Source organism: Penicillium bovifimosum (assembly GCF_028826915.1).
Source record: "Penicillium bovifimosum strain IBT 22155 chromosome Unknown utg000003l_segment0_segment0, whole genome shotgun sequence".
Taxonomy (NCBI): domain Eukaryota; kingdom Fungi; phylum Ascomycota; class Eurotiomycetes; order Eurotiales; family Aspergillaceae; genus Penicillium; species Penicillium bovifimosum.
The window spans coordinates 2,802,589-2,829,383 of NW_026622712.1; the positions used below are offsets into that span (position 1 = coordinate 2,802,589).

Consider the following 26,795-nt stretch of genomic DNA (forward strand, 5'->3'; position numbering starts at 1 on the left):
GGGATGGGGATGAAAACAACCAAATAGCCTGAGAAATCAAAAAGACCTAATCTCTTACTCACCTTGCAGAGACCTGAGAAGCAAATGCGCAACTTTGAAGCAAACTGAAGAAGTTGAAGATGTTAAAGTTTCAACTTTTTTTTTCGGCTGGGCGTTTCTCCGACCCCAGAATTTCCTGCGATCTCGGGACTGAGGCGGGGCATTGAGTATAAGGGACTGGGAATTGGTCAATTGCCGATTAGACCATGTCTAGATATTCCATATATCATTACTATCATTATTCAATGCAATTGGAAGATAGTAGTTCTATTCCATGAGATATGCACTGTACTACGCAGTAGTCAATAACCCTAAGTAGGACACTCACAGCCCAACACTTGAGGAAACCTACCTATATCCTGCTGATACCTATACAATGCCTATTGCCTATACTTCGGCTTATTTCAATCGCAAGAACTACAATATCACACCTTCGCCCCATTAATAGTCGTTCAATCTCTTCTAGTCTCATCTTTAGTATTGACACCTCAGGCAGCCAGATAAGGAAGCGGTATCTCTAATCTTCCGGCAGAAAAAAAAACGGAGGCGCCATTTGGCCCCGGTAATTCTGATGGAGTCCATGATTTCTTGATTTCTTGTTCTTGTTCCTCGTTCGATTAATATTGCACAGCCATACCATTACCCCCTTCACCTATAATCTATCGAACAGCCTGAATGCTTCGGGCCTCTTTGCGGTCTGTCTCAGGCCCTTCGCGCCGCCATGTTTGCCTCTCCTGTATAGCTCGCCACGGGGCGCCTATCCTGCGCCAGTTCCATTATCTACCTGCGCTCCGTGTCCATACGAGTGAGAGCAAGCCGGAAAATGAATCCTTTGACGCGTCGAACGAGCCTCCGTTCCAAGTACCGCGCAATGTACGTCCTGTTTCACAGTTCTTCGACGCGAATGCATGTGCTGACCAAATCGTCTTCTAGGATCAAACCCCAGAGAAAAAGCATGCCGATATTCCGGGAAAGAAACAGTCTATGGACCTCGCTACATGGGATGGTTTAACTCAATCACAAAAGCTCCAATGGATGCGAACGAACGAACATGAGTATAAGAGATTCAGGAATCAACATAGATCCCCGGAAAGGCGACGTCTGGCGCCAAGGCACACAGAGATGCAGGCGAGATCGTGGTGGATGAAACAAAAATCGAAAGGGCGAGAATCGGCAGAGTCGGGAGAGCCACAGTCTGAGCCAGCAAAGTCTGAAGCACCGTCTGAGGCACAGTCTGAAGCTGCGTCCGAAGTACCGTCCGAAGCACCACAGTCTGAGAAAGAAGAGTTCTTGAAGACTTGGCAGTCGAAATCGAAGTCAAAAGTAGGGAAAAACGCCCAACTTGCCCATACGAAGCTGCTGGCAGCGAGAGAGGGAAGCGAAACCAAACAGGCGCGGGCAGCGAGGTTAAAAGGTCTAGCCGAGCGACAGGCAGCAAGAAAGGAAAAAGAAGCCAGGCTGGAGGCAGCCAGAGCACTCAATTCCGAGAAAGCAGCAATACCGGAAGTCGAAGTTGATGTTGGAACGTCGGAGAGTAAATCTCAACCCCAACCCGAGATCTCGACAGACTCTGCAGCAGAATCAGCAGGATCGGAGAAGCTCGCCACGGACGCCCCTGAGGGTTCGGAAACCACGTCTCCCACTGAGCCGTCCAAGACCAAGAAAGCATCCAAGAAAGCAGCCAAGATACCCCAGGACAGCGGGTGTCTCTCCGCAGACAAACACTCGTTGCAACGTGAGTTTCATTCTTACCACCCTCAAATTTACTCTAGCTAACTTCTACTCAAGCGATTGATGCTCCCATGTCCCCTGTTCCGAACGTCTCCTTTGGTCTCGACCGCGTGCTTTTCAAGTGAGTTGCTGTTTCCTCCCTCTGTGGCTGTTGATACTAATACAACACAGTCCCGGTGTCTATCAACTACGTGACTACCGGTCTCGAGTGTACAACTTCGACCCATATCTAGACAAAATCATGCCCGTGTCCGAATTCGACTTTGACACCCTGAAGCCGTACATTACTTCGTCCAAAGACGTTATCGCCCTCGAAATGGCCGCAAAGCAGAAAAAGAAGTACTACGGCTCGTCCTCCAGCATGACTTCCGTCCTCTCCCACTTCCATTTCCTCCTATCCGCTTGGCGGCCAATCGACACTCGCCGTCTCTCCCAGGGTTTCTCAGACAACCTGCGCAGCTACACCCGTCTCCTTCGCGCGCCAACTGCCATGTTCCTCCACTACAAGGAAAAAGAGGGCGTCTACGCCATCGATGCAGACAAGGAATACGACAGCGCCAACATTCTCATGAACCTAGGCAAATCCATGGAGAAGCTCCTCACCCTGCCCAAGCAAGAATTCGAGCGCTACCGCCGCACAAGTCAAAACAAGATCACACCCGAAGAAGAAGAAACCGTCCCGGAGTCCTACCACTACACCGGTCTGGGTAAATTCCTCATGCGCTCCCAGCTCGACGCCTACGACCCCAGATTACCGGGAACGGGCATGTTCGACCTGAAAACGCGAGCGGTAGTCTCCATCCGCATGGACGCAATGAACCACGAGCGAGGAATGGGCTACGAAATCAAATCCCGCTACGGGCTCTTCGAGTCCTTCGAACGGGAGTACTTCGACATGATCCGCTCCGCCTTCCTCAAGTATTCCCTGCAAGTGCGCGTCGGCCGCATGGACGGCATCTTCGTCGCTTACCATAACATCGAGCGCATCTTCGGCTTCCAATATATCAGTCTGCCGGAAATGGACCAGTGTCTGCACGGCCAATCGGCCACCAACCTCGGCGACAGGGAATTCATCCTATCGCTAGGTCTGTGGGAGAAGATCATGGACAAGGCGACGAAGAAATTCCCGAAGAAATCACTACGCTTCCACTTCGAAACCCGCGACGGAAAAGAGCCTTATATGTACATTATCGCGCAGCCCGTTACCGACGAGGAAATCCACGCCATCCAGACAAAGAACCAGGACGAGATCGAGGCTATTCAGAAAAAGCTCTTCAACCCGGACCCGGAGCAAAAGACTGAAGCCGGAAAGGAATCATCCGATGTCGACTCTGACAAACCCGTCGCCGATCCCATCATGGATTCAGAATACGATAAACACTCCGCCGGCCAGGAAGCCGAGATCGACATCGACGCAGAAGGTGAATCCGACCTCGACGCAGAACCCTCAGCTGAACACGAAGTCGAAATCGAATCAGAGCTCGACCCCGAAACCCCAGCCGAAATCGACCTAGACGCTGAAACCCACGAATCCGAAGGCATCGAACTAGAAGAGTACCTCGAAAACATGTCCAAGAAATCATCCACCTCCCCAGAAACCGAAGTCGACACACCAGCCGAGCAAGACGAATACTTCGAAGACCTCCTCGCCATGACATTGAAAATAACCAACAAAGTCAACGGCGAGCCCGTGGAACGTCCCAATCGTCTAGGCGCGCAGGATAAATGGACGGTCGACTACGAGCTCGATGAGATGGATGTCAAGCGTGGAAATGATATCCTGCGCATGTGCAAGCGTAGGAGACGGTTGATTTTCGAGCGCTCGGAGGATGAGGAGGGCGTTAATTCGAGGAATAAGGAGTATTTGGCTAGATTGCAGAAGATGGCGAAGCAGGGGAGGATGCATAGACAGAAGGAGAGGAGGAAGGATAGACAACAGGGGATTGTTGTCTATGAGGATTTGAGTGGGAGTGGGAATTGGAAGAAGGAGAAGGGGAAGGGACCTAATAAGAAGGTGAAGGGGTGAGTCGGAGGAGAGAAGCATGTAAACTAGATAGCATTTTCCGCTCTTTGCATTTGTACTATTATTCCTGTCATCTGGTCTATATATGGAGTTGGGAATTGAGATTTGGATGCGTTCGTTTAGATCTTTATCTGCTGTGTGAACCCTTTCCATCTATAGGTCTGTTCAATGACACAGCGGTAATGTCAATGGAAAGGTAGGACGGGTTTGGGCATGGCTTCCATGATCCATTGAACCTATCGACATGGTCGTTGATGATATGAAAGTTTGTGTTACTGAGGTAGTGACAAGACTGAAATCAGGATATACAGTTAGTCAAGTCGGAATTGCGTGGTCTAAAGCCAATACACTGTAATAGCAGATAATGGAATGAGTAAATTGTATGATTTATTCGGCTACCTGAAGTTTGTTATGTAGGCACAGATCTCCTGAGAGTAGAGACACCGAAAGAAAGGGAGGTGGAGGGAGGAAAAGGCATCCGTATGAAGAACCTGAGAATGTGACTCGATGAAGGTCACTTTCATTGCTGGTTTGACCGTGATGGGTTGACAGGTAGACAGCGGTGGACCAGGCGCTTCGTGAGACCATATCTTGGTGGCTTGTTGTGTGAAGAAGTAAATTTGAGATTTGAGGATATGGTTCATCCCTGAGAGTTGCAGCGTGGTGGGTAATTATAGGTGCCATGATGCACGGAGGCACGGCGGATGGTAGAGGGCCCACAGGGCATCTTATCGAGATGATGATCAACACGCGGGTAGCCATCGAGCGATGGTGTTTCTGGATGGCGTTGAGCAAGCCCGCAAAGACGAAGATGAAAAGAAAAGGTCAATGGTCGATAGTGATGAAGGGGTTGCATGGCCAATGGCGATGGGTGGTCAAGATAAGCAGAGATGCAAGAATTAAGGAGTCAAAGAGTCATCGCTGGCGTAGTAGACAACAGGTAGTCATGATACTGGGAGGCCCATGAGTGCGGATGATCGTTGTTCTATCCGGTTATCGGAATGTAGAGATTCTTTGGCGGCAGCACAACCAATATTAACTAGGTGGCTGCTAGAATGCAGAAGGTTCTCAGGAGGAAGATGATGCTTCTCGGTGCTTTGTCGCGGGTGTCCAGGATGGTAAGAAGATTGAACCTTGTTTCACGGTGTGAATTACTCGCAGTCGCAGTCGATGCGGATGCCATAGGGCTTGCTGGTCAATGACGTTGGCAGTAGATAGGTGAGTGGCCAGGAAGGCCAAGTCGAAAAGATTCGTAGGCACGTGGATAAGATGTGGTCGGACGGTCAATGCCCAATGGTGGGTGGGTGGTGGTAAGGATATATTGAGAAGGCGGTTGATGAACAGGGTGGATGATTGAAGGCCGGTGTGGACAGACTGGTTGGTTGTGGTGGTGAGTTGTAGATGACATGGCGATTATGAAGGCCATGGACGAGTGCGTCGATTGCAGTATCAGATTGCTGGTGGATAATGGTAGATGGATCATTGGTTTAAGTAGTGGACGGTCAAAGATAATATTTGGAGGCCTGAATGGCCAGTTTGGTAGACGGTGGTTAATGGCGGTTGGTTGAATACAAAGAAAGATGGCAAGATGACTATGACAATAGGCATGGCAGACAGCATGTTGAGAGAGTCGATATGATGGTGGGTGTAAGAGTCAATATGGGAAGCCCCAATTGATTGATAGGCGGATTGCATTTAGTAGCAGATGGTCGAGAGAGAAGATATTGATGTGAAGGCGACATTGAAGGGCCCGTAGAGTAAGATGGCAAGATGGTTTGGCGGAGGCGTAGCAGACAGTAAATTGTTGTTGATTATCGGTGAGAAGAGGGAGACAGTTGATGGTTTCTGGAAGGCTAAGGAGGTCTGAAGACCTTGTGGAGGAGTGTCTTGATGGAGAGTGGAACCGACAGTGGAAATGGTTGATGGCTGACGGTTGATGGCAAGGCGAAATTGGGAAGGCCTCGGTAGAAGCCGTGGACTGAGTGGAACTGTTTACCCTATCCAGTCTCCCGATTGTCCTGAAGCCGAAGCCCGCCACGGTGAGACTGAACATAGGTGCGTGGAGGTGCTGGAGTAGACGGTTGGATGGTCGCAGTTGCTATATCCAATCTCCCGATTGTCCTGAAGCCATAAGGCCCGCCACGGTGAGACTGAATATAGGTGGGTGGAGGTGGTGGAGTGGACGGTTGAGTGGCTGCGGTTCCTATATCAGTCTCCCGATTGTCCTGAAGCCGAAGCCCGTCACGGTAAGACTGAATATAGGTTAATGGGGGTGGATGCGGTTGCGGTGGGGTGGATGTGGTTGCGGTGGGGTGGTTGCGGTTCCTATATCAGTCTCCCGATTGTCCTGAAGCCGAAGCCCGCCACGGTGAGACTGAACATAGGTGTGTCGAGGTGGATGCGGTTGCGGTGGGGTGGATGTGGTTGCGGTGGGGTGGTTGCGGTTCCTATATCAGTCTCCCGATTGTCCTGAAGCCGAAGCCCGCCACGGTGAGACTGAACATAGGTGTGTCGAGGTGGATGCGGTTGCGGTGGGGTGGTTGCACTGCCTATATCCAATCTCCCGATTGTCCTGAAGCCGAAGCCCGCCACGGTGAGATTGAACATAGATGAGTGGAAGTGGTTGAATGGAGGTGGATAAGATGACATTGACGTGTGGAAAACGAAGTGGATGAAGTAGCCGAAGGAGGAGAGTAGCAAGCCATGGAAGAGTCAAAGCAACTTGAAAGCTTGAGGCAGGTTGAGGCAGCATGGCATGGAGTTGAGGGAGGATAAGAGTAGAAGTAGAAGGTGGAGAGACATCAGTTGTGGACAGCGTGACATGGAGATGAGGGAGGATAGGAATAGTAGTCAAGGTAGAGAGACACGACCCATCACAACAAACATTTCATCATGTGTCACATGCCATGACATGCAGAGGTGGAAGGACCCTAAGGTAGGTGGCCTGAGGTTGGGAGGTCCTTATGTGTGGAGGGTGCCTGAGGTGGTATGATGCCTGAGGAAGGATGGCAATGATGAAGGAGAAGAGATGTGTAGGAGGAAAAGAAAAAAGAGAGAAGAAGATGAGGAGGGGGTATTTATACCCTTCCTCTAGCTGAACTGAATGAGGAAGGAATTGGAAAGCAGTTCTTCTTAGATGAGAAGGAACGTGGATGGTTCCTTCCCTTTTCAATCCGGACCCAAAACACTTGTATGGAGCATGTGATCACTTCCATTCCCCAAGACGACCTTGACAGCCTTGCTCAATTATATGTTCTAGCCGTAGCATTACTGCACATTACTGCACCCAAGGAACCTAGGTATTCGTGAGCTACGAGTTTCATCTAACGGTTCTAACCTACGAGGCAGGAGTAGAAGGATACGGAAGAAATGCTTTTAATGGGATATCCGACAGATACAAGCCACAAAGAAAACCATCATCAAATAGAATAACAAGTCCACCAACCCCCAGATTAACATTATGCATGAATGCGCCGTGCCAGGAACACGCGCGAGAATGACGCCTTAAACTGGAGCAAGAGAACAAGAGAGTATGAGGGCAAAGCGTAGCGAGTCAAGGCAACGGGGAATCAAATAGGAACGGGAAGGAAACGAGTATTGATTGCTTGGGAAGAGGTATTGATTCGTGAAAACTGCTGAAATGAGGATGAACGCCTGAGAATGCGGTGTTCTCGATGGAAAGAATTAGAACGCCAGGGTATCAGTGTCGCGCGACTGGTCGTTTCAATAAAGGGACAGACGGAATGGTGAGTTAGGGAGTAGGATAGGATAGGACAAGAGTCACAAGGAAGAGGATGAAAAGGGAGAGGATGTGCAATGAAGCCTGGCTCGTCGTATATATGCACAGCAAGGGCCAGGCTTCGATTTCACATCGAGGGAGAGGAGTTGTGTTTTCTGTACAAGAAAAGGGAAGGTCGGGGATGTGGAACTACTGGAGCTCCTGCAAGTCGAGTTTAGGAGGCGCCCAGTCTAGCCGAGGTGGCTTATCACTGTTCACACATACAGGCGAGGCGCGCATTGCATCTGCTCGGCGACGTTCTTTCACTGCGGTGCTGCCGAGGAAGCCTCTCAGCGTCGATGACGCCATTCCGTAGGCACTGCGCGTGCTGCCGGCACCTATTGAAGCGCTGCTGTAGGAGCTGTGTCCGCTGCGGACACTTTCAGCTTTGCGGGCTGCCGATGGCACAGCTGGAACGGGGAGGGCTATGTGAGACCCGGAAGAGGAAGAGGAATGATCGGATGGAAGGACTTGTGCAGCGCTGGCGGTTTGTGGGCGACGGGAATTGGATAGAAGACGGGTTGGTAGGGCTAAGCTGGACTCGCTGGACTCGGTTGGGGAAGGCGGGGACTGACTGTCGCACGTCTCTGAAAGTCGAAGACTAGCAGGTGACTCGTCCGGTGGTGACGCGCGAATCTCATCTGCCGAAACGGACACCTCGAATTTGAGATTGTCGAGCATTGTGCCCAGGCTCGCTGCTGTTGCAGGTCGTCCATCGCTGGCAGCATCGTCATCTTCAACATTCTCAATGCCATGGGCGAGATTGTAGTTGCGCAAGAGATATCGATTGAGTCGGGCGACTTCCGCGTCCCATCTCTGGTTGAGAGACTGCAAAACTAGTTCAACATTGTGGTTGGCAAAGGGCGAGTTCTCCAGGGCCGAGACGACCTTAGGCGGCGGTGCTTTGCTCAGCTTGTGCACATGCGCCCCTTGACCAACGCTCATCGCTGCATATAGAGAGCGACGGATCGAATTTCCGGTCAAAGTCTGGTGGCTATTACTAGCCTCACGTCGGACATTGTCAACCTCCCGGCGCACTTTGTCGAGCGACATGACTCGATCCCGAGTCATGCAGGAAAGTGAGAGAAGGGAATGATTGCATTGAAGCCCATTGACTAACACCGTGAACGACTGAAGGTTGATGTCATTGTTCTCGCAGTGTACCTCACGCAGTGAGTCGTTCTCTTCCAATACAGAGGCGAGGGTGTTCGCACCTTGAAGACCGAGTTTCTGGTGCTCGATCCTCAGGACCTTGAGAGACGTGTTCTTCTTCAGGCCAGTCAATGCAAGGTTGAGACCAATGCCAAAGCGTGCAACATCAAGATGAGCATTGTCTCCGCTGATATCCAAAGCCTCGAGAGTCTTGTTCTCCTCGAGCATCAGCTGCAAGGCTCGGCAGGTCTCAGGACTGGCATCGTACGGGAGAGAAGCCTTCGAGATATCCAGAAACTTAAGAGTGGTGTTCGTGCGAACGGATTCCACCAGCTGACGGAAATGATCTTCCTTCTTAAAGTCAATCATGCGCATGGACAAATGCGAGGGGGTCTGATTCTTCGTAATAGCATTGAAGATATGGGAGCAGCCAGTGTCGAGGCGGTTCTCATTGACGTGCAAATGGAGGCTACGTGAGGCATGCGGACCGTCGGTCATCGAGTGCATAAACATAGCGACGTCTTCTCCGGTAAGACCACACTGATCAAGGCGAAGCACACGAAGGTTGCGAGAGCGATCGCTGGCCAGGTAAGTGGCAATGGCATCCACAGTTTCGCGGTTCACGGCTGTCCGACTGAGAGCCAGCTCTTCAAGTCGCCAGTTGAATAACATTTCAGCCGTGATGAGCGGGTCATCACCAGACGTGCGTGAAATGCGAGATAGGTTGATTTTGCGAATTTGTCCGAAGTAGCCAATGTATTGCTGCAGCACGTCGGGATTCAAGCGGCCTTGTACGCCCGAGATGTTGATCGCCTCGAGCGTTGCTTCTTGAGCGATAATAGTCGACAAAATGAGGTCGAGGTCATGCACAGACAATCCACAGTCTCCGACTTCCAGAGCCCGCAGGTGACTGCGCCGTTGCGATGCCGCATCGACGAGATAATCCAAATCAGACTCACCCAGCTTAATCCCATTGAGCACAACCCAGTCCACACTGGTCAGTTCTCGGCGGCACACGGGGAATATCGCCTCTGGAATCCCGCAGCCAGGGTCGCGAACGCTCTTGTCGAGGGTCTGTGTTGGTACCCGGGTAAGGCAGTATGAAAAATCTAGTCGGCGCAGCCATTTACTTTTCAAAGCCAAAGCGCGCACCTCTTGTGAGAGAACAGACAGATCCGCTTGGCCCGGGATGTGCACGAAGCAGCCTCCTCGGTCGAGATGGACATCGGTGTCAACCCCGTGCGCATCACGGAGGCCCTGCAGTGCATCAAGATTGATGCCGCGGAAAGATATTGACCGGAAGAATTCATTGTAACGAAGTGCGCGCATCACCGCGATGAGTTCCAAAGCCTGGTACCTGGCCCTTGGTGAGGCGGGCTTGAGAAGACGGAAGCATGGAGCATCCTCGCATTCCGAATCGATAGTGTATCGAATGTTTGAGGTATCGATATCATAACTGGCGGAGTAGGCAACCAGCGTTCGGTCAAAGCATCCGTAATCTTCATTCAACTCAACAGGTGGGAAGTTGTCGTCGTTTTGCAAATCTTTCGGGACCAAAAATTCATATGGCTGTCGTGTCCACAGTGGGCGCAGGTATTCAGTATGTTGGCGGATCCAACAAGCGACTTCGACGGAATGAACCGAGGCTAGGAACACATTGAATGATTTCTTAAGCGGAACCCTGAAAGTCAGATGCAAGCTATCATCACCGTACTCCATCGACAAACCAGTCATATTCATCAGACCAAAAGAAGTGCCAGACTCCCAGTCTGATAGGGAGACCGCCGAAGATCGATTCGTTGTCTTCTGCATGGGAAGTAGATGAAGTTTGTGCGCGCCAATAGCAAGATAGCAGCCAGTAGGCGACAGCTTGGTCAGGTCATCGGACGAAGAGCGGGTGATCGACTTGCTGGATGCAATCTGTATAACCCGGAACATGCGGAATACCTCCGGATCGTAATCTCGTTCGTGTTCCAGCATTCGAGTTACATACTCGACCGAGCCTTTCGTGAATGCCATTGGAAAGTTGGCTCTCGCCATCTGGGCAGCTTGGCGGATCCCGACCATCCAGAGGTTCAATTCTTGTAAATCAGATGTTTGCATCTGGACCAATGTGGATTTGTGTGTGCGCTCATCGAGATAGGCCACCTCGACCGAAGGGGACAATCGCGCATCCTCCAGCATGTAGACCGCGATGATACTGTTCAACGGAATGCCAGCGGACGAGTCACCAGTTGCCATGTGTTGCATATCCTGCAGAGAGCTGATTGATGCCACCGATTGGCGATGGGCGGCCGGGGCCCGGGTGTAGGAAACGGGGATCGAAGAAAAGACGTCGGCGGCTTTGCTCTGATTTTTGAAGCGAATAATATGTGTGTCCGTGAGAACCAAGTATTGACTCTTCTTCCTCCACATGCCCCCAGTCATTTGAACTTCGCCATGATGGAGGATTGCAGACGACCAAATTCCATTTCGGGGACCGTTCATGGACTGCTCGTCCCCCACCGATGGGGAGGCACTCAGAGGGTCATCATCCTCATGTGAGTGCAGTGACCTCAAAGATCCGAAAACCGATGTTCTCTTCTTCTGTAGCGACTTCCTCCGCGGCCGAGGGGTCTCGTTGCTGACTGTTGAAGCCGCCCAGCCGGCGGTATCAGACCCTGCTGTTCCAGGGCGTCGGATATGTGCTGTGTTGGACCCTCTGTTGTGACTATGCGAGCGCCCGAAGAAACCGGAGTTACGGCGGGCTTTCTTATCTCGGGTCAGGGTATCGTCCGAGGGTGTTCGTTCATGGAGCGGAGGTCGGATGGGGTTCGAAATTGTGAGGGACGGACCGAACACACTCAGGCTTTTCCTTCGCTCACGTTTGCCGGTGATTTCAGCCATATCGTGGTTTTGGGGAGGTGAGACAGAAGGAGGAGAAACGAGAGGTGTTGGAGAGACCGGGGTGAACTGAGACAAAAACCTTAACTCATCGACGACGTCAACGTCGTTCGTACTGGCGTCAATTAGCGACAATTCGGAAAGTTCAAAGCAGACATGGAAATTTCATTATACACAGAGAGAAACCGCTTAGAGAGAAAGAATGAGGGGGAAAGTAGCACATACTGCAAACTGTCACAGCGCCATGGGAAGCAATTGACGTGAGATTTCCACAGGGGAAAAAGCAGAAACGACGTGGATCCCAGTGGATATATCAAAAAGAAGCTCTTCAGGTACCTGTCAACGTGGCGAGAGGCAGGTTGCACTGGAAGGTGACCGGAAGGGGCAGGAAATGCGATGATATCACGGCCAAGAGGATCCTCAAACTAAAAAGGACGAGAATCGATCTGATAGGTTTGCGGTTTTTCTCTTTTTCCCTCTTCTCCAGGATTAGAGCCGGACAAGGATCAGGTTTGCCGATCTCTTCCTGATCTCCCTGGGGCTAAAGTGATTAATCCGGGGAGACGAAGTGGAACAAGCTCAATTGTTTGAGCCCGAACGCAGAAATATATGAAAACAGTAGAAAGTTGAGACGGGGAATTGACCCTCGATAGGAGAGAGAAGAGGGAAAGTTGAGGAATGGACGGATGCAGCGACTGTCCGACTTGTGCTTCTCGTGTGTTCGATGCCGAATGCCCTGTTTTTTTAGTTATCTTAGGGTTGATCTTCGGCGTTATTCAACGGCTATGCTTTTCTTATTTCATAGGTAGTTAACATCTGTTCGCCTTCCAGCATCGCTTATTTACACACAGAATATGAGGACCTGTGAAATGACGAAAATGACCACTTTTGACGCCAGAAACGGCTTCCTTTCCACCCCCCCTTGACCGCCCACTGCCCTGTAACACCACTATTCTGCACCCACCTAGCACTGTTAGTCATCCTCCCTGATGTTGACGCTCGACTTGCACGGGAATGGACGACATTGTGTCAATGTATTACTGTGCATGTAATATTATTTCAAAACACCACAACTACTATTCATTGCTGAGCGTTAGCGAAGCAATCTGTAATAGGGGGTACCGCGTGCATGTCACGTGACTGTCTTTGGTGGCATGTAAATACGGCTCAGAGGCTCAGAGCTGTAGAGATGTCGCGTGACCTCGTCGATAAATACCACCTTCGTCTCCATGGATCCTCTTTCTTCTTCTTCTTCTTCTTCTTCTTCACCTTGAAGTGTTTACCATGCCTTGGTGTCTGTGATCACAAAGACAGGCATCACGAATAGTCCTCACGCATTGCACATCGCGTGAGGACTATCTGGTCGCGGGCAACCGACGATAGGCATAATTTCTGCCGGAGAAGGAGAACGACCATCCTTCGGAGATGTACCCGCTTGAGCATCGGAGAGCTCAATCTAGCGGGAGAATGGGGCGGTCGCGGTGGCAGGGATCAGTGAGCCGCCAGGCGGCTTCATAGATGTCTGATTGGCACACATCCAATCTAGACCCTCGTTCCAATCCCGCGGCGAATCGAGATGTAAGTGTGGCCTTTCGTCTGTTTTCGGATTGTTCTTGCTTTCTGTAAGACTCAAGCTTAGAGAAATATTTATCAATGCTAATATTTGTGCAGCTATCTCTGGGATGCACGCGCTGCAACTGGCACGCTTTTCCATGCCAGTAAGGACTCACTGACAAGCGGGCAGACAGTATGCACCTATCTATCATTCTCAAGCTTTACTATACTGACAAAAAAAACTCAGGACTACCAGCCGATACCAAATATAAACCCAGCAGTCTCCAGGTCGCTTCAAGCCTCAGTTGAAATCGCCTCTGGGCTTATGCTCACCGATGAATACGATGCAAAGGAGGCAGTCGATAGTCAGTACTGGGACACTACGGATGCACCCGTGAGCAACTTGCAAGTCCCTCAGGCATCGTCATGTTGGTCTCGGATAGTCTCCGCGGGCTTGGCAGATCGTGGGGTTACGAAAGCACGAAGCTAATGCTTCGGGCTTCAACCAGCCTAACGAGCGTATGCCCAACTCGGCATCGTTGTTCAACATTGTCCACTGGATGCCCTCCCATGAGCCATTGGACCAGACATTGGACCCTCAAGCCATGACTCCCGGTCAGGTCGAGCCATTCCCTACCAGACCCCTGACTCCCCCTTTGAGTGGAGGCAGCTGGTGACCTGGTGTCAATGGTGGACGACGTTTTCCGGTTGATGCGCTTGACGTGCAGTGCCGTGCAGCGGTGCAGAACCGCCCCTTCGATCTTGTTGTCAACAACTGTCAGAGATTCTGCAGTCAGATTCTGCAGCGCCTTGTTAACAATGGGACGATCACCCAGGAACAATTCGATGCGCTGGCTGCAAAGGGATTTCAGCCGCTCATCTAAAGAGCAGGAGTGGAGTCAAGAACATGCATGACGCGGGCATTTTAGTTGCGTCAAGTTCAATGGTCATTGATACAGGGACTAAATATTGCATGCTATTACTCTATTGACTAGCTGCACTACATGCTTTGCTGCTCTTATTCATACAGTATTCTAAGAAAGCAAGCCACATACAGAATAAAAATTGTGTCAATGTATTACTGTGCATGTAATATTATTTCAAAACACCACAACTACTAACTATTCATATCTTGAGTACAAGAACCGATGGAATCTCATTAAGGAAAGCTTGTCAGCTCAGTCAGGCTCCTCCCTGCGCTCGAGCGTATGATGTAAACAACAAAAACAGGGTACGTCTGCGTCGCGCGCATAGAGCGATCTCGCTTCTCTCTTTCATGAATCGCATCGAGTGCTGCGGGCTGGAGGACGTCTTGCACTAGCTGAGTCGCCTCAACACTGCCTGTCTGCAGCTGCGCCGGGCTCGAGCTCAGGGAATCATTCCACAGCGTACGGATTCGTGTCTCAACGTCGTCGAGGAAGCTGTTGGCAGTCTCGCCATCTCCAACATGAAGTGTGACTGTGCCGATCTGCTCGCGCGCCTGCTCTCTGGCTCCGCGGTGGCGGAAGGTGGTAGTGGAAGATGGGGTTGTGAGGCTGAAGCGTTCAATAGTGCCGTTCTCGGGTAGGAGATGAAGGACATGGATTGTGGCACCAAACTTGCCGATAACAAGGAGCACGGAAGGACTGGTAGAGCGGGTGAATATATTTGTAAGACTGGCAAGCATGATTATGTGAGTTGAAGATTGTTAAATGAAGAGATACTGATTCTTAGTAGTAGAAGTAGTAGTTGCTATTTAACGTCAGAATCTCGTACTCATTGAACTATAAGGCAGAAGTAGAACCAGTCTTCCATGCCGGCCGACCAAGACTTTAGGATACTGTAATTTCACTATATGTTTCAAAAATACAGTAATAATACCATAGATCTTCGGTATTAAATATTTGATAATACTATCTTTTGGGATACCTGGGGTCAAAAAGATACGGCATGTCAAAAAGATACTGCATTAAAAAGATACCGTCCAGAAAAGTCTTAGGGTAAGCATTTTCTAATACCGTATTCGAGTAGTAAAGTATGATACGCATATAGTTTCATGAAATTAATACAATTTAACCATAATATTGAAAAAAAATATAAAAAAATCATGTACCTCGGGCTACTATGTAGTGGACGTACTACTGATTGATATCTATTGAAGTGGGTGTTGAGTTGAAGGCTACGGCATGTGATCGGCACGGAAGAACCACTCTTCCGTGCACTGGCCAAAACACCCTCTCTAGCCCCCTGACGGCTTCTAGTTGATTAATTGATTAATCCATCCAATACACAAGATATGTATATCCTGAATCCTACATCTGTAGAATTAACAGTGGGAAGAGCGCGAAGGCGGTCTGACATCGCAGACAGGACGATGGAAGGACTGCAGCCCAGGAGACAGTAGCAGGGGACGTCCTAAGACCTACTGAGAATTGACGAGAATCATACTGAAAGACTGATCATGAGGCAAAAGATGTGTATTCGATACCCGTCCTCCTAGTGAAGAAGAGCCATCCGCTCGTTTTACACCGTCAACAAACGAACACCTTCGTACACCTTCAACACATTCGCGATAGATCAGATGGCTTCCGCATTAGATCTCAACAATGTACATATAGCCACGTCAGACGCATACTCCACCGCTACTAGACATTATAGTGCATCCCCGCTAAAGCAGGGATTAGTGCAGCTATTGAAATACTGTGTACATATGTACTGTAGAAACCAGCTATGCCGCCACATGGTCTATCTCCAAAACTTGGTTGATCTACACCAGGGTTGACAACACAGCATCATAGCCTCCCTCGGCCGACTCCACCAAGGATGATCGGCCCTTACGGCTCTCCGCACACAGTTCTGATGCTTCTAGGGGAGAAAGTAATGTTTCGGGCCCACGCGAAGGGAGATCCCAATACAGTAGGTCACCGTGGCTATCAGGGGGAAATTTCCAGGAGCCTGGCGTCATCGGTGACGGCCTTCATTTCTTTCTGCAGGACGAAGAGTTCGACTCATCCGGCGATTCCACGAGCAGACGGTGCTCAGTATCGCCGACTGCCCTCCGCCCTCTCAGCCTCTACCCGCTCCGCCCGCTTGAGCTTTCTGACCAGCTCGATGTATTCCGTAACGCGCTTCTCCTGCCATATACAACCGCCCAGAGTCATGGCCGCGACTTGTAAGAACACCTTGAACTGCGGCGTCAGACCACGGTAAACGCGGGAGCCCGGGGATATCCAGCTTGAGAAGCCCTCGAGCGGGCGGTGGAAGAGACGAGACCGGAGATAGTCGCGGGAGAAGATGGATGGACGCGGACGGGGTTGGGCCGTTGGGTGTGCGGGCGGACTTGGTGCGGAGAAGACGAAGGGATGAGGGAGAGCCATAATCATATGGGCCAGAATGGAGACGGAGCCAAACTTGGGGAGTATGAGCATTGAACTGGGAATTTCGTGTGACGCTCAGGTCTGGTAGCTTACGCGGAACACGCCAGTCATGAAGCCCTGAGCGGCGACCCAGGTAATTTCTTCCGGGGGCTCGACGCCGCTTCTTTGGTTTGATGGTGATGGCATTGCGGGTGTGGTGTGGTGTACTGTGTAGGGCGAAGTTGCAAATCCAGTTGAGATGGTCTGATCCTTATCGAAGCCGAGGTCGGCGAGATAAACAATGACGACCCCGAGCGAAGACGTACCCCAGAGCTTCGGACCGTACTGTGTAATAGCAAAGAGAAAAGAAGAGCAAAAAGATCAAGATCAAAATCCTGGACCAGCCAGTGTCTACAGATTGAACCACGAAACCTGCCGACCTCGCAGCCGCAAGCTAATCAATCACGGATCAACGATTCTCCACAGTGGCGGCGACTCAGATAAAAAAGAAGTCCGATTATCACCCGCATCTCCGACTCCCCAAACACTCCTCGCAGTCCCAATTGCACCAAACAAAAAGACAGAATGTCTCTCTCCGCACGAACAGCGACAATCTCTCGCTCCACAAACGAGACAAAAATCCAAATTTCCCTCTCCCTCGACGGCGGCGTCCTCCCTCCTTACGAACCATCAACCCACTTCCCCGCCCCAACAGACCCCCAAGAAGCCGAAGCCGCAAAGAAGGGCATTGTTCCCCCCAAGGACGCCGGCCATGCCACTCAATTCACCCCCACCCAGCAAATCACCATCAGCACCGGCATTGGCTTCCTGGACCACATGCTGCACGCGCTCGCCAAGCACGGCGGTATGAGTTTGGCAGTTCGCGCCAAGGGTGATTTGTACAGTGAGTCACCCACCCTTAACAACACAATTAATCTACAATTCATACTAATAACATATAGTCGATGACCACCACACAACAGAAGATACCTTCCTCGCCCTCGGCGAAGCCTTCACTCAAGCCCTCGGCGCCCGCCAATCCCTCGAGCGCTTCGGCCGCGGCGACGCACCCCTCGACGAAGCCCTCTCCTGGGCCGTCATTGACCTCTCCAGTCGTCCGTGGGCGGTCATCAACCTAGGGTTCAAACGGGAGAAGATTGGGGATCTGAGCACGGAGATGATCACGCATGGATTGCAGAGCTTTGCGCAGGCGGCGGGTGTGACGTTGCATGTTGGGTGCACTTATGGTGATAATGATCATCATCGGGCGGAGAGTGCATTCAAGGCTCTTGCTGTTGCTATCAGACATGCCTGCAAGCGGAGGGTTGCGGGTGATGTTGGAGCTGGGGATGTGGTTAGTACTAAGGGTGTTTTGTAGACGTTCTAAAAATGTAGATATGGATGAGATGATATGATACAAATGAAATAAGATAGATTCTTGATAACAGTCGCTAAATTTTCCAACCCAAGTTACCCAACCTTGGGGCCCTAAAAAAAACGCAACCTAATCTAAACACCAAGCGCCTTCACAGCCCTCTCCCAATAAGCCTTCCTCTCGTCCGTAACAGAAGTACCCACACAATCAGAAATATACCTCGCCCAACCCTCCTCAGACCCATCCCCCAAAGCCTTCCTAACCTCATCCGAGCACTGCGTCGTCATAAACCAAGCCGCAGAACCAAAATCAATCGCCCCGTCGGCGCGCAGTAGATCCAGCAGGTCTGCGGGACTGTTGCTTACGCTTGGAAGCTTGTCTTTCAGCGCTGGGACGGACGAGGCGTATTTTTTGTTGAAGGCGGGGGATTGCATGTTTCGGGCTGGACAAACATTAGTACTTTCCTGCATCCATTCATGTGTACGGAGTAAATGTATGTGTGTTGGATATTAGTACTTACTGCCCTGCCCCGGTACACCCGGGAAATGATTCTTGTTATATTTGAAGTCATCGCTTTCAAAGGCGATTAGGCTGAGGATGGCTGCTTGTTCGGGTTTGGAGGTTATTTTGTATGTTTCGAATGATTGCGAGGTGTATTTTGCGGCTTGTTTGGCTGTTGCGCATTCTCCTTCTGCGGGGGCGTCGGCGCAGGAGGTTGATTTTGGGGCGATGGTTGTTATTTGGGATTCTGTTAGGGTTGTTGCTTTGGAGTGGAAGTGGCGGAGGAATGGGATGGGGGTGGCGGTTGTTTGGAGGGTGAGAGTTAGAGTTAGAGAGATGAGGATGGTTTTTAGATGCATTTTGTGGTTAATGGTAGATAGGACTCTGGCAATGAGAAGATTTGAGGTTCAAGAACCAGGTGGTGAGTTCTATAAGTATTAAGGGAGGAGTTGGGTCTTTGTTAACTATGACTCCAGGATCACAGGGGATAGATCGTCTTTATAAGACTTCTACGTGTCTCACAGAGGCGGACTTCGAAACAAGGGCTGCATTGTCCAATGTAGCTGGAACATACAAAGAGGAGGCGGAGGAAGATACTTCGTCATTGACAGTATGTGCAGGGCTTGGACGCGGAGAATGCGGAACGGAGCTGAAGCATGTTAGATGACGGCCTTGAAATCAAGGAACACCAGAATGAACTGACTTCAGTCTGCCAGTATTTACTAACTTCCTAGTATTTTCTATACGCAGTTTGAAGACTGAAGCTTTGAATAACCGTTATGATAGGACAGTCATTTAAGCTTAGTCGTTGTATGCAAGGCACCCGAGTTTTGTCATTGGAGGAGAAATTAGGGTTTGGGGATAACCAGCAGCTTCAGAAAGCAGTCTTTGATACCAAGAATAGAACATTAGAACTCGATTTACTCTAATTGTCTCTAAGAATAATGATAAAGAATAATGAAGACATTGATTATTTCGTCATTCGGATCATATCCCGACATAGAGCCATGTCCATAAGTAATCCACCTCTAAGAAGCGAAATCTAACCTGTTTACAAATCATAAGTAGAAAATAAAAGAAAAGAGGTGAAAACAGCCAAATCAGGACCGAGACACAGCTACTCGCAGGGAGAAACCATCTGCGCACATATCCAAAAGCAAACCCAGTTGCTCCAGGTGAATCGATCCAGGATCCCGTCACCGGATGGAAGACACCATGCATAATGCGCTCCTAAACACAAGAAAGGCAAACGTTGTACAATAAATGCTGATGTGGAAATGCATGTCCGAGGCCCGGGTTGATACAGGCCAAATACAACAGGCTAGCAAAAAATGGCAAAGTTGAGAGTCGGCATGTCGATCTCTAGTCATCGCGGCGTCCGAGTTCGTATGAGGTCTCGGTTACCCCGCCGCACTCTTCGTCTTCCTTGAAACTGACGCGGCGGAGGATCGTCGGGACAGAAAGGCGTGAGCGGCGGGTCGGCGACATCGAGAGTCGGGAGGGACTGATGATGGATGGAACTTTGCTGTAGCGGTAGCGGTACTTGCTTCCCAGAAGCATGATGCGACCGTAGCTCCACCAGAGGCAGAATCCAACAACGCCGGCAATCAGGAAGCCGCAGACCGTGAGGAAGACCCAGTGTTGGCCCATCTGGGAGACATTAGCATGGGTCTGCATTTTCAGTTGTGTCTGGATTATCACTTACCCAGAAGATCAAGCGCGCATCCTTGCCGTGCCAGCTGTTACCCCGGTGGTGGGTGAAGAAGCTCCAGGAAAACTTGTTGTACTCGTCCTGCATGAGGATGCGCACGCGGCCAGCCTCGCTCGGCTTATCACGCATGTATTCCTTCCAGATGACGGACAAGAACAGCGGACCAGTCGAGTACATGACTGTGATGTAAGGAAGAAGCCAGTGGCGGTCGTATTGCTGCAACACCTCGATTGTGCGGAGGAAGAAGGGGTGCTGCGGGACGGAACCCATGGCGTCGTTCGAGATACCGGTGGGAGCAGTGCGGCGAACCCACGCGGGATAAGCATTGAGAGGATCCAGACGACGATTGCAGCCCTATTCGTCTCGTTAGATTAAGCCTGGTACCAATGTTTGTCGGCAAATACTTACATCGTCTAGATCAATGTATGTTCCACCGTAGTGCGCAAGCACAAAGTACCGAATGGAATCCGCGCGTTGAATGGGATAGGTGTAGCCATCAAAGGTATCCAAGAACCAGGGGTACTCGGCGGCGATAAAGTCGCGCGACTTCTCGTTTGTCCAGAGCTAATAGCACAAGTTAGGATCTTGAGCCAGACCTCGCAGGGGGGTTGGGGAGTTGGCGTACAATGTATTCATAGTCAGGGTGCATCTCAATACAACTCTTCTGGGCATCTTGCCAGACCTCTGGAATAGTCTCATTCTTGTACGTTTGGTGAATGATCTTCGGAATGATCTGAGGGCGGTGTTCAATCAAGCTCGAATTCGGTGATGGCAATTCCGCACGGTGAATAGCATCAGCCGCGGCATCTTCGACCAAGAGTGCCAGCAGTGTCGAGACACTACGAACGAGGAAGGAGAGGATGAGGAGGTTGACGAGGAGGAAGATCAATAGACCGCGCCGCATCGTGAAGGTCGTTGTGGACGAATACGGACGCAAGTCAAAGAGGAGCCGCGCAACACAAGCAATTGAGCCTATCCAATTCGTATTGTGTTCTTTCTATTCAAGTCGTAAAATCGTATCAATTGGTTCATAGACCCTGAGGCCGTAGGGTAGGTAAAGCTTGGTTGAAAGAGGTACAATGAACTCCGATAAGTGGTAGGCCAGGGGACGATAAAGCGGGAGAATAGGAGTATTAAAGGGGAGCACTAGTTGACGATAATAAGGAGTGACGAGTGGAGAGACTAACGCTAAAGAAGGAAGCGTTTTTAAAAAAAAAGAGAAATCTTGAGGCAAAAGAAAAAAAGAATGGGGAGTTGACATAGGGGGAAGTAATACAATACACAGGGGCCAAAGGTTGAGAATAATTACGAGGCTGAGTCGAGGGGTGGCTGAGTGTTGCCAGATTAACCAGCGGCTTGGTCGTCTTGTCATTGGTGCGCAACATATTTAGTGGGGCAAATAAGGGGAGATTTTAACCTTTTTTCTGTTTAAGGTGTCGGCCATGGGTTTGGTTCATGGGTGCCTACTCAATACTCGCGTAATTGTATGCGCGTTGAGGCGTACATAGGGGCAATACATGAGATAGCACAGAAATAGCACGTAAGATAGGACACAGCCATAGCACAGAAAGCGTACAATATATTCAGATCTATGATGTGTCCTTCACTCTCGTCGAGTCGCGAAATTAATCCCAGTTTGCGCAAGGATTCGTAACCGTACCGTAAATCGAGCGCTGTGGGGAAAAAAGTCCCCACGCCAACGCTAAGTTCAGCGAATTGCACTAAACCTCTTCGGACCTACCAAACCCATTTCAATGTAAGTCAAGCCGAGGCTATTAGCTGTCTGGAAGGCCGTTACTTTGCTAGTGCGTTACTATGGCAGTTTAGTACAAACGGGTAGCAGACTTACCACATTCGGCCTCAACAATACAACTGTAAACATTGAGCGGGATACATAGTGTAATTTTATTACCGCCACACTGGTGGTGGCCACCACGTAGGTTTCTCGAAAAGACTTCCATCATGACATGACCAGACATGAATATATCCCACGCGTAAGGACAGAGAACCAGAGTTGCAAGACGTTGCACACCTTGGACACAGACTCGGCCAGAGTTCTACCAGTACGAAGAGGTAGGGATTTGCACCGATTCGCCAAGCGACCCGCCACTGTGTGCCACAGACGGGGGCGTGCACGGTGCAGGTTTAGCTCTCTGTTGGCCGCCCCATTGGGGCCGTATTCGTTTAGAATGTATGGAGATCGGTGAGGAGATACTATTGATTCTATTGGAATAGTATCATTTTGTAGCTTCTACTCCGTACAGTACGGAATACATCTGTACTAGTGGTTATCGAATGTTTAATTGATATGGACGATGATGCGGATAACGTGACCATTCCAAACCCTCCCCTTCCACAAAACCTTGGAAGATCCAAGCCCTTTCCATGGGAACGAAGTACTCAATCCTACAACTCCTGAATGTGTGAGAGAACACTCCCCACAGGCTCCCATGGGCCCCTCCGCCTCCTCTGCCCTCCCCCAATTTAATGCCCATCAACGCCCCAGGGCTCTCGTCATAGCCTAGGCAACCCACCAAGCCCGGGCATCAAACACACCAAACTCACCGAACCCACGGTTCATCTCGATTCAACACTTTCTCTGATGGCTACGTGCACATACCAACTACGTACTGTACAATTAATTTCTACCAATCTATTCATTGGTTTTGCTCCATGTCATCGATACCATCTCTGATAAGATCGGCAATAGCTCCAATCTGCTCCACGTTCATTCCAGGATCATCGTCGAGCGGTCAAATGTGACGTTGGTGGTGCTTGGCCGCCCCAATGTTTAATATGCCCCAATGTTCAAGGTGATGGGAAGGTGCGCTCAGCGTAGGGGCTTTAGCCTAATTTATTACATTGCGCTACATCATGGCACCACAGTATTTACTGTGTACTCCTTGAAATAACTAGCCCGCTCGTCGCGCTGTGACCTGTGGGCAATACATTCGTTATGATTGTACGAGCACGCAGATCGCCTGCCATACCATATCCACCAGCGCGAATCGCTCAGATCGCTCGTATTTCTTTGGGAATGAACTACCCATTCTGGGAAGGAGTTTTGCGATGTCGCGGAGTGCGAGGCTGGTGATGGCTATTGGCCAGGTACGGACATCCACCCTCTGCGGGTCTTGTCCGTAGACACTCTGTAGAGAGGCGGTTCTTCATGGACTCTTGCTCTTGATAACTACATCGTAGACATAGTTATCAAGCATTGAGAAGACATTCAGATATGTTTGGCAAGGCTTAGTCTGCCGTCGACATGGCTCACACCCAGGGGCCAGGCTCCAGCTAGGTCGATCTAGTTGCAGTGATGTAGTTAATTTGTACTGGGTATGGAAGATCGGGGCTATGAAGGTAACATCCTATGAGAGTACCTGGAACATGCACGGGCGCCGGAGTTGCCTCGTGGCATATTCTTATTTTTTTGACGTCACTAGTTACTCCGTAGTTTGTCGTTGATAAAGTTACAAACTTTACACGTGCAGATTCAGTCGCGTTCTAATAATAACCAACTACAGTACTGTGCATCGGTGCATCCTCCAGGCAACTTTAAAAGATGACAGCTGACTAGATGGTGTCATGCTAACGGTCTGCCAACCTGCTGATATGTACGGAGTACTACACATAAGCACGTCGAAGCTTGTACTTGAGTCCAAGCACGATCATGCGGTACAGCTGTCCTCATCAAAGAATTTGAATGAAGGCCGGTAATATGTCGTATGCATGCGATCACTTTGATGCCATGTACTTTATTTTACTCTAAAAGAATTCCTCTTTGTGCTGGGGTGGCCGAAACTGGCTGCACCACGCCATATCCACACACGCACGAGTGTGGCCATGGCCACGCACTTTTCCCCGGGTCTACCGTTGCGTCATGCCTCTGGCGTACCGCTGCCTCGTCACCTGGTGCGTGGGCAGCACGGGACCTACTGCTCTATCTCTGTAGGTAACAGTAGCTACAAGAGGTAAATGAAAATGACTGAAATGAATGATAGGGTATCTTTGGCTATTTCGATGTAATAAACAGATGTATGCACGCTCTTGTAAACACACAGAAAAAGAAAGTCGAATTTGGTCCTGGCTTCGAGGCATCTCATAGCCAGGAGATTGTGCAAGGGGAACGTTTCACGTCATCAGGGAATAAAGAAAAGACATATTCCAGATAAGTCACTTGGCGGGATGTCGTGGGATCACTGATCGGCCGTTGCATGAGTCCATGTTCAACAGTATCTCATACAAAGTTCACTGAAAATAATGTTGGAAACATAATCGGACGATAACAAGCACCAATAGACCGGCCTGCGTCCAATCCAGGCTCGCTACATGGGCTCGCAGTTTAGCCCAAAGCCAGCGTTGAAAAGAGAGCCAAGGCCCTCACCGAGCTCATCGCACTCGGATCTTATGTTCGTCGAATAAGGCCCAGGTTAGGGTATCACTCAAGCTGCACAAGGGAGGTAAAAGCTCATCCCGACAATGCAACATCTATGAACCACAACCTCCCTCATCGAACCTCGGGTGCCGCAGCGGCCGCAAACTCGCGATTCATGTTGGCCGCACCAGTCGCCATCCCACCGGGTGCAGGCGTAGGCTCAAAAAGTCGCCGCCACCAACGAGGTGGGTCAAACGGACGATGTCCGCCGTGCAGAGGTGGGTATACATCATTGAAGAAGTACCAAATATGACCAACAACAACACCCAGCATCTCATCCTTCGGCACAATCTTGTGCACAACCACACTGAATCCCATCAGCACCCAGGGCAGATACGGAGCCGTGAATACCAGCAACCCCAGGAAGCTGAGGCGAGTGTCTGGGTTGCGTCGGGCCCAGATGTATACCAAGCTGGACGAGAGGGCGCTGCCCAGAAACGGAATCGAGAGGAAAGGAGAGATGACGAGGAGGGAGGTCATGGCGTAGAAAATCAACCAAGCGAAGTGGGCTGGGGAGCGGCCGGAGGATTCTTCCAGAAGGCGGGAGTAGCGCTGCAGGAAGAAGACGTGGAATAAGAGGTCGAGATTGAGGGGTCCGAAATAGAGGAATGTTGTGATGAGTCGCCAGTACTGCGATTTGACGTACACCGAGCGGAAGCTGTAGAATAGTTGGAAAGGCGTCACGACGTGGCATTGTACCAGCACCGAGGTTGCTACTGTCGCTACCGTCCACCACCGGGTGACTGGTGGCATTTCGTAGAACCATTGCTCGAGCGGGAACTGGCCTGGTTGCCCATTGTTCTCCCAGAGGGCGGCCATTATGTATTGTGTTGTTGAGATTCTGGTGCAGACAAAGAATCCAAGTAAGCGGAGAGTAAGAGCGATTGATCACCACAAGCACAGAGCTCCAGGTGGCCTCGGGGACCGGGTAGCTCAACGGAGATAAGACCAGGTAGACCAGTTTATCGTCACGTGCGTGACACAAGAGTAAGTGAGAAAGTAGAAACTAACTTAGTTACTAGTAAGACTGTAAGACGCGTCAATCACCCGTGAGTCGTGACTCCTGACCCCGGAGCCCAAACAAGGTGTCACGTGGGGCCTAGCCCCAGCCCCTATATAAAACCAATGAGTAACTACGCAGTAACTAACTAACTACGCCGTCACAGCATTAATAATACCTCTTCCCACGAGAAGGACCCAGACTAGGGTTGTCATATACGCTAGCATCATATTTCCCTTGTTGCGCCAAATCCAATGTACGGATCATGGATGCCATCTTTTTTGCGGCCGGATTTCACCTGGCCCCGACCGATGCAGTCAACGATATGCGAAGTCACACCTAAATTGCCACCTATTCCAGGCAAAGCAAAACGCAGAGCCTGCGGTATATTCCATGAAGTATTGTACCGATTTATCAGGCTGGTACTGCTCGTGGTGCGACATACCTTTCGACGCCAATATCGTACAATTGCCGTTCGGGTTGGTCCTAAAGTGGACAGATCGAACGAGCATAGAGGAGGCCGTCGCAATGCAAATGGCGCGGGCTGCCGGAATGCCTGTTCCAAAGGTTTTATCTTGCGGAGAGCACCCCAATGAGCCCTTCAATCGCGTTTTCTCGATATTGATGACGAGATTGCCTGGTACCGCACTTGCGAACTCATTCGATCCTTTACATGTTGAACTGGAGGACCCGTGGCTTTTCGAACTGAAGAAATGCGTTCTCATCATAGATGTTGCCCGAATACCATGAATAGCTGGACTTTCATAAATAGAAATAACAATGCCGAATCGCCGATTAGATAACTAGTGGCTGAAGACTTGTCTTTTATACACGAATATCGAAAAAGCAGAGGCTTCCGCCCGAAATCCCACATAAAGACCGGGAGGCGATGTAGTAGTCTGGGGCTTCCCCAAGGTGGAGCAAGGAGTACGTACTCCGTACGGAGTAGTCAGGAACCAATCATATTCCACAGGCCTACGATTTAGGTGCCCTTCGTTCCAACACTATATTCGAGTCCTCGATTGGCCTACTCTCTCCACCTTGGAGTGGCATGGTCCTACACAGTATTTCACTCGAAAGGTCCAGAAGCCTTCAGGGGCCAGCAGCCAGGTGCTGATCCTTTCGACTAATCGACTTTTGTCGGCGATACGCTTGATGTTATTTGATTTTGCACACAGGAGGAGAACGGAGGGATTCCTCTTGTGCCTCTCCAGCAAGACGAAGCCACTAGCAGGGTAATAATTCGATGGCCCGATCTAGCATCGCAGGAGCTCCAAT

At 50.3% G+C, this 26,795-nt stretch overlaps 9 protein-coding genes across 9 annotated transcripts; 3 read left to right on the forward strand and 6 right to left on the reverse strand.

Annotated features, from left to right (window-relative positions):
• Positions 1-714: 714 nt before the first annotated feature.
• On the forward strand, positions 715-3,796 carry N7515_004103 (uncharacterized protein; the record flags this gene model as incomplete). The annotated part of the gene is made up of 4 exons (XM_056664847.1): positions 715-912; positions 973-1,774; positions 1,828-1,891; positions 1,942-3,796. 4 exons carry the CDS (start codon positions 715-717, stop codon positions 3,794-3,796), a joined length of 2,919 nt encoding a protein of 972 aa, XP_056523904.1.
• A 3,925-nt stretch (positions 3,797-7,721) lies between these two features.
• N7515_004104 (uncharacterized protein) lies at positions 7,722-11,609 on the reverse strand (the record flags this gene model as incomplete). Its single annotated transcript, XM_056664848.1, has 1 exon — positions 7,722-11,609. One exon carries the CDS (start codon positions 11,607-11,609, stop codon positions 7,722-7,724), a length of 3,888 nt encoding a protein of 1,295 aa, XP_056523905.1.
• Positions 11,610-13,073: 1,464 nt separating this feature from the next.
• On the forward strand, positions 13,074-14,044 carry N7515_004105 (uncharacterized protein; the record flags this gene model as incomplete). Its single annotated transcript, XM_056664849.1, has 6 exons — positions 13,074-13,100; positions 13,153-13,184; positions 13,278-13,353; positions 13,408-13,554; positions 13,604-13,780; positions 13,889-14,044. The coding sequence occupies 6 exons, from the start codon at positions 13,074-13,076 to the stop codon at positions 14,042-14,044; spliced, it is 615 nt and encodes a 204-aa protein (XP_056523906.1).
• Positions 14,045-14,319: 275 nt separating this feature from the next.
• Positions 14,320-14,826, reverse strand: N7515_004106 (uncharacterized protein; the record flags this gene model as incomplete). The annotated part of the gene is made up of 1 exon (XM_056664850.1): positions 14,320-14,826. The coding sequence occupies one exon, from the start codon at positions 14,824-14,826 to the stop codon at positions 14,320-14,322; it is 507 nt and encodes a 168-aa protein (XP_056523907.1).
• A 1,351-nt stretch (positions 14,827-16,177) lies between these two features.
• N7515_004107 (uncharacterized protein) lies at positions 16,178-16,702 on the reverse strand (the record flags this gene model as incomplete). The annotated part of the gene is made up of 2 exons (XM_056664851.1): positions 16,178-16,549; positions 16,610-16,702. 2 exons carry the CDS (start codon positions 16,700-16,702, stop codon positions 16,178-16,180), a joined length of 465 nt encoding a protein of 154 aa, XP_056523908.1.
• A 378-nt stretch (positions 16,703-17,080) lies between these two features.
• Positions 17,081-17,873, forward strand: his3 (imidazoleglycerol-phosphate dehydratase HIS3; the record flags this gene model as incomplete). The annotated part of the gene is made up of 2 exons (XM_056664852.1): positions 17,081-17,399; positions 17,458-17,873. 2 exons carry the CDS (start codon positions 17,081-17,083, stop codon positions 17,871-17,873), a joined length of 735 nt encoding a protein of 244 aa, XP_056523909.1.
• Positions 17,874-18,004: 131 nt separating this feature from the next.
• N7515_004109 (uncharacterized protein) lies at positions 18,005-18,730 on the reverse strand (the record flags this gene model as incomplete). The annotated part of the gene is made up of 2 exons (XM_056664853.1): positions 18,005-18,312; positions 18,391-18,730. 2 exons carry the CDS (start codon positions 18,728-18,730, stop codon positions 18,005-18,007), a joined length of 648 nt encoding a protein of 215 aa, XP_056523910.1.
• A 1,003-nt stretch (positions 18,731-19,733) lies between these two features.
• On the reverse strand, positions 19,734-20,986 carry N7515_004110 (glycosyltransferase family 32 protein; the record flags this gene model as incomplete). The annotated part of the gene is made up of 4 exons (XM_056664854.1): positions 19,734-20,021; positions 20,077-20,436; positions 20,491-20,646; positions 20,708-20,986. The coding sequence occupies 4 exons, from the start codon at positions 20,984-20,986 to the stop codon at positions 19,734-19,736; spliced, it is 1,083 nt and encodes a 360-aa protein (XP_056523911.1).
• Positions 20,987-24,589: 3,603 nt separating this feature from the next.
• derA (putative ER-associated proteolytic system protein Der1) lies at positions 24,590-25,336 on the reverse strand (the record flags this gene model as incomplete). Its single annotated transcript, XM_056664855.1, has 1 exon — positions 24,590-25,336. One exon carries the CDS (start codon positions 25,334-25,336, stop codon positions 24,590-24,592), a length of 747 nt encoding a protein of 248 aa, XP_056523912.1.
• Between the last annotated feature and the right edge of the window lie 1,459 nt (positions 25,337-26,795).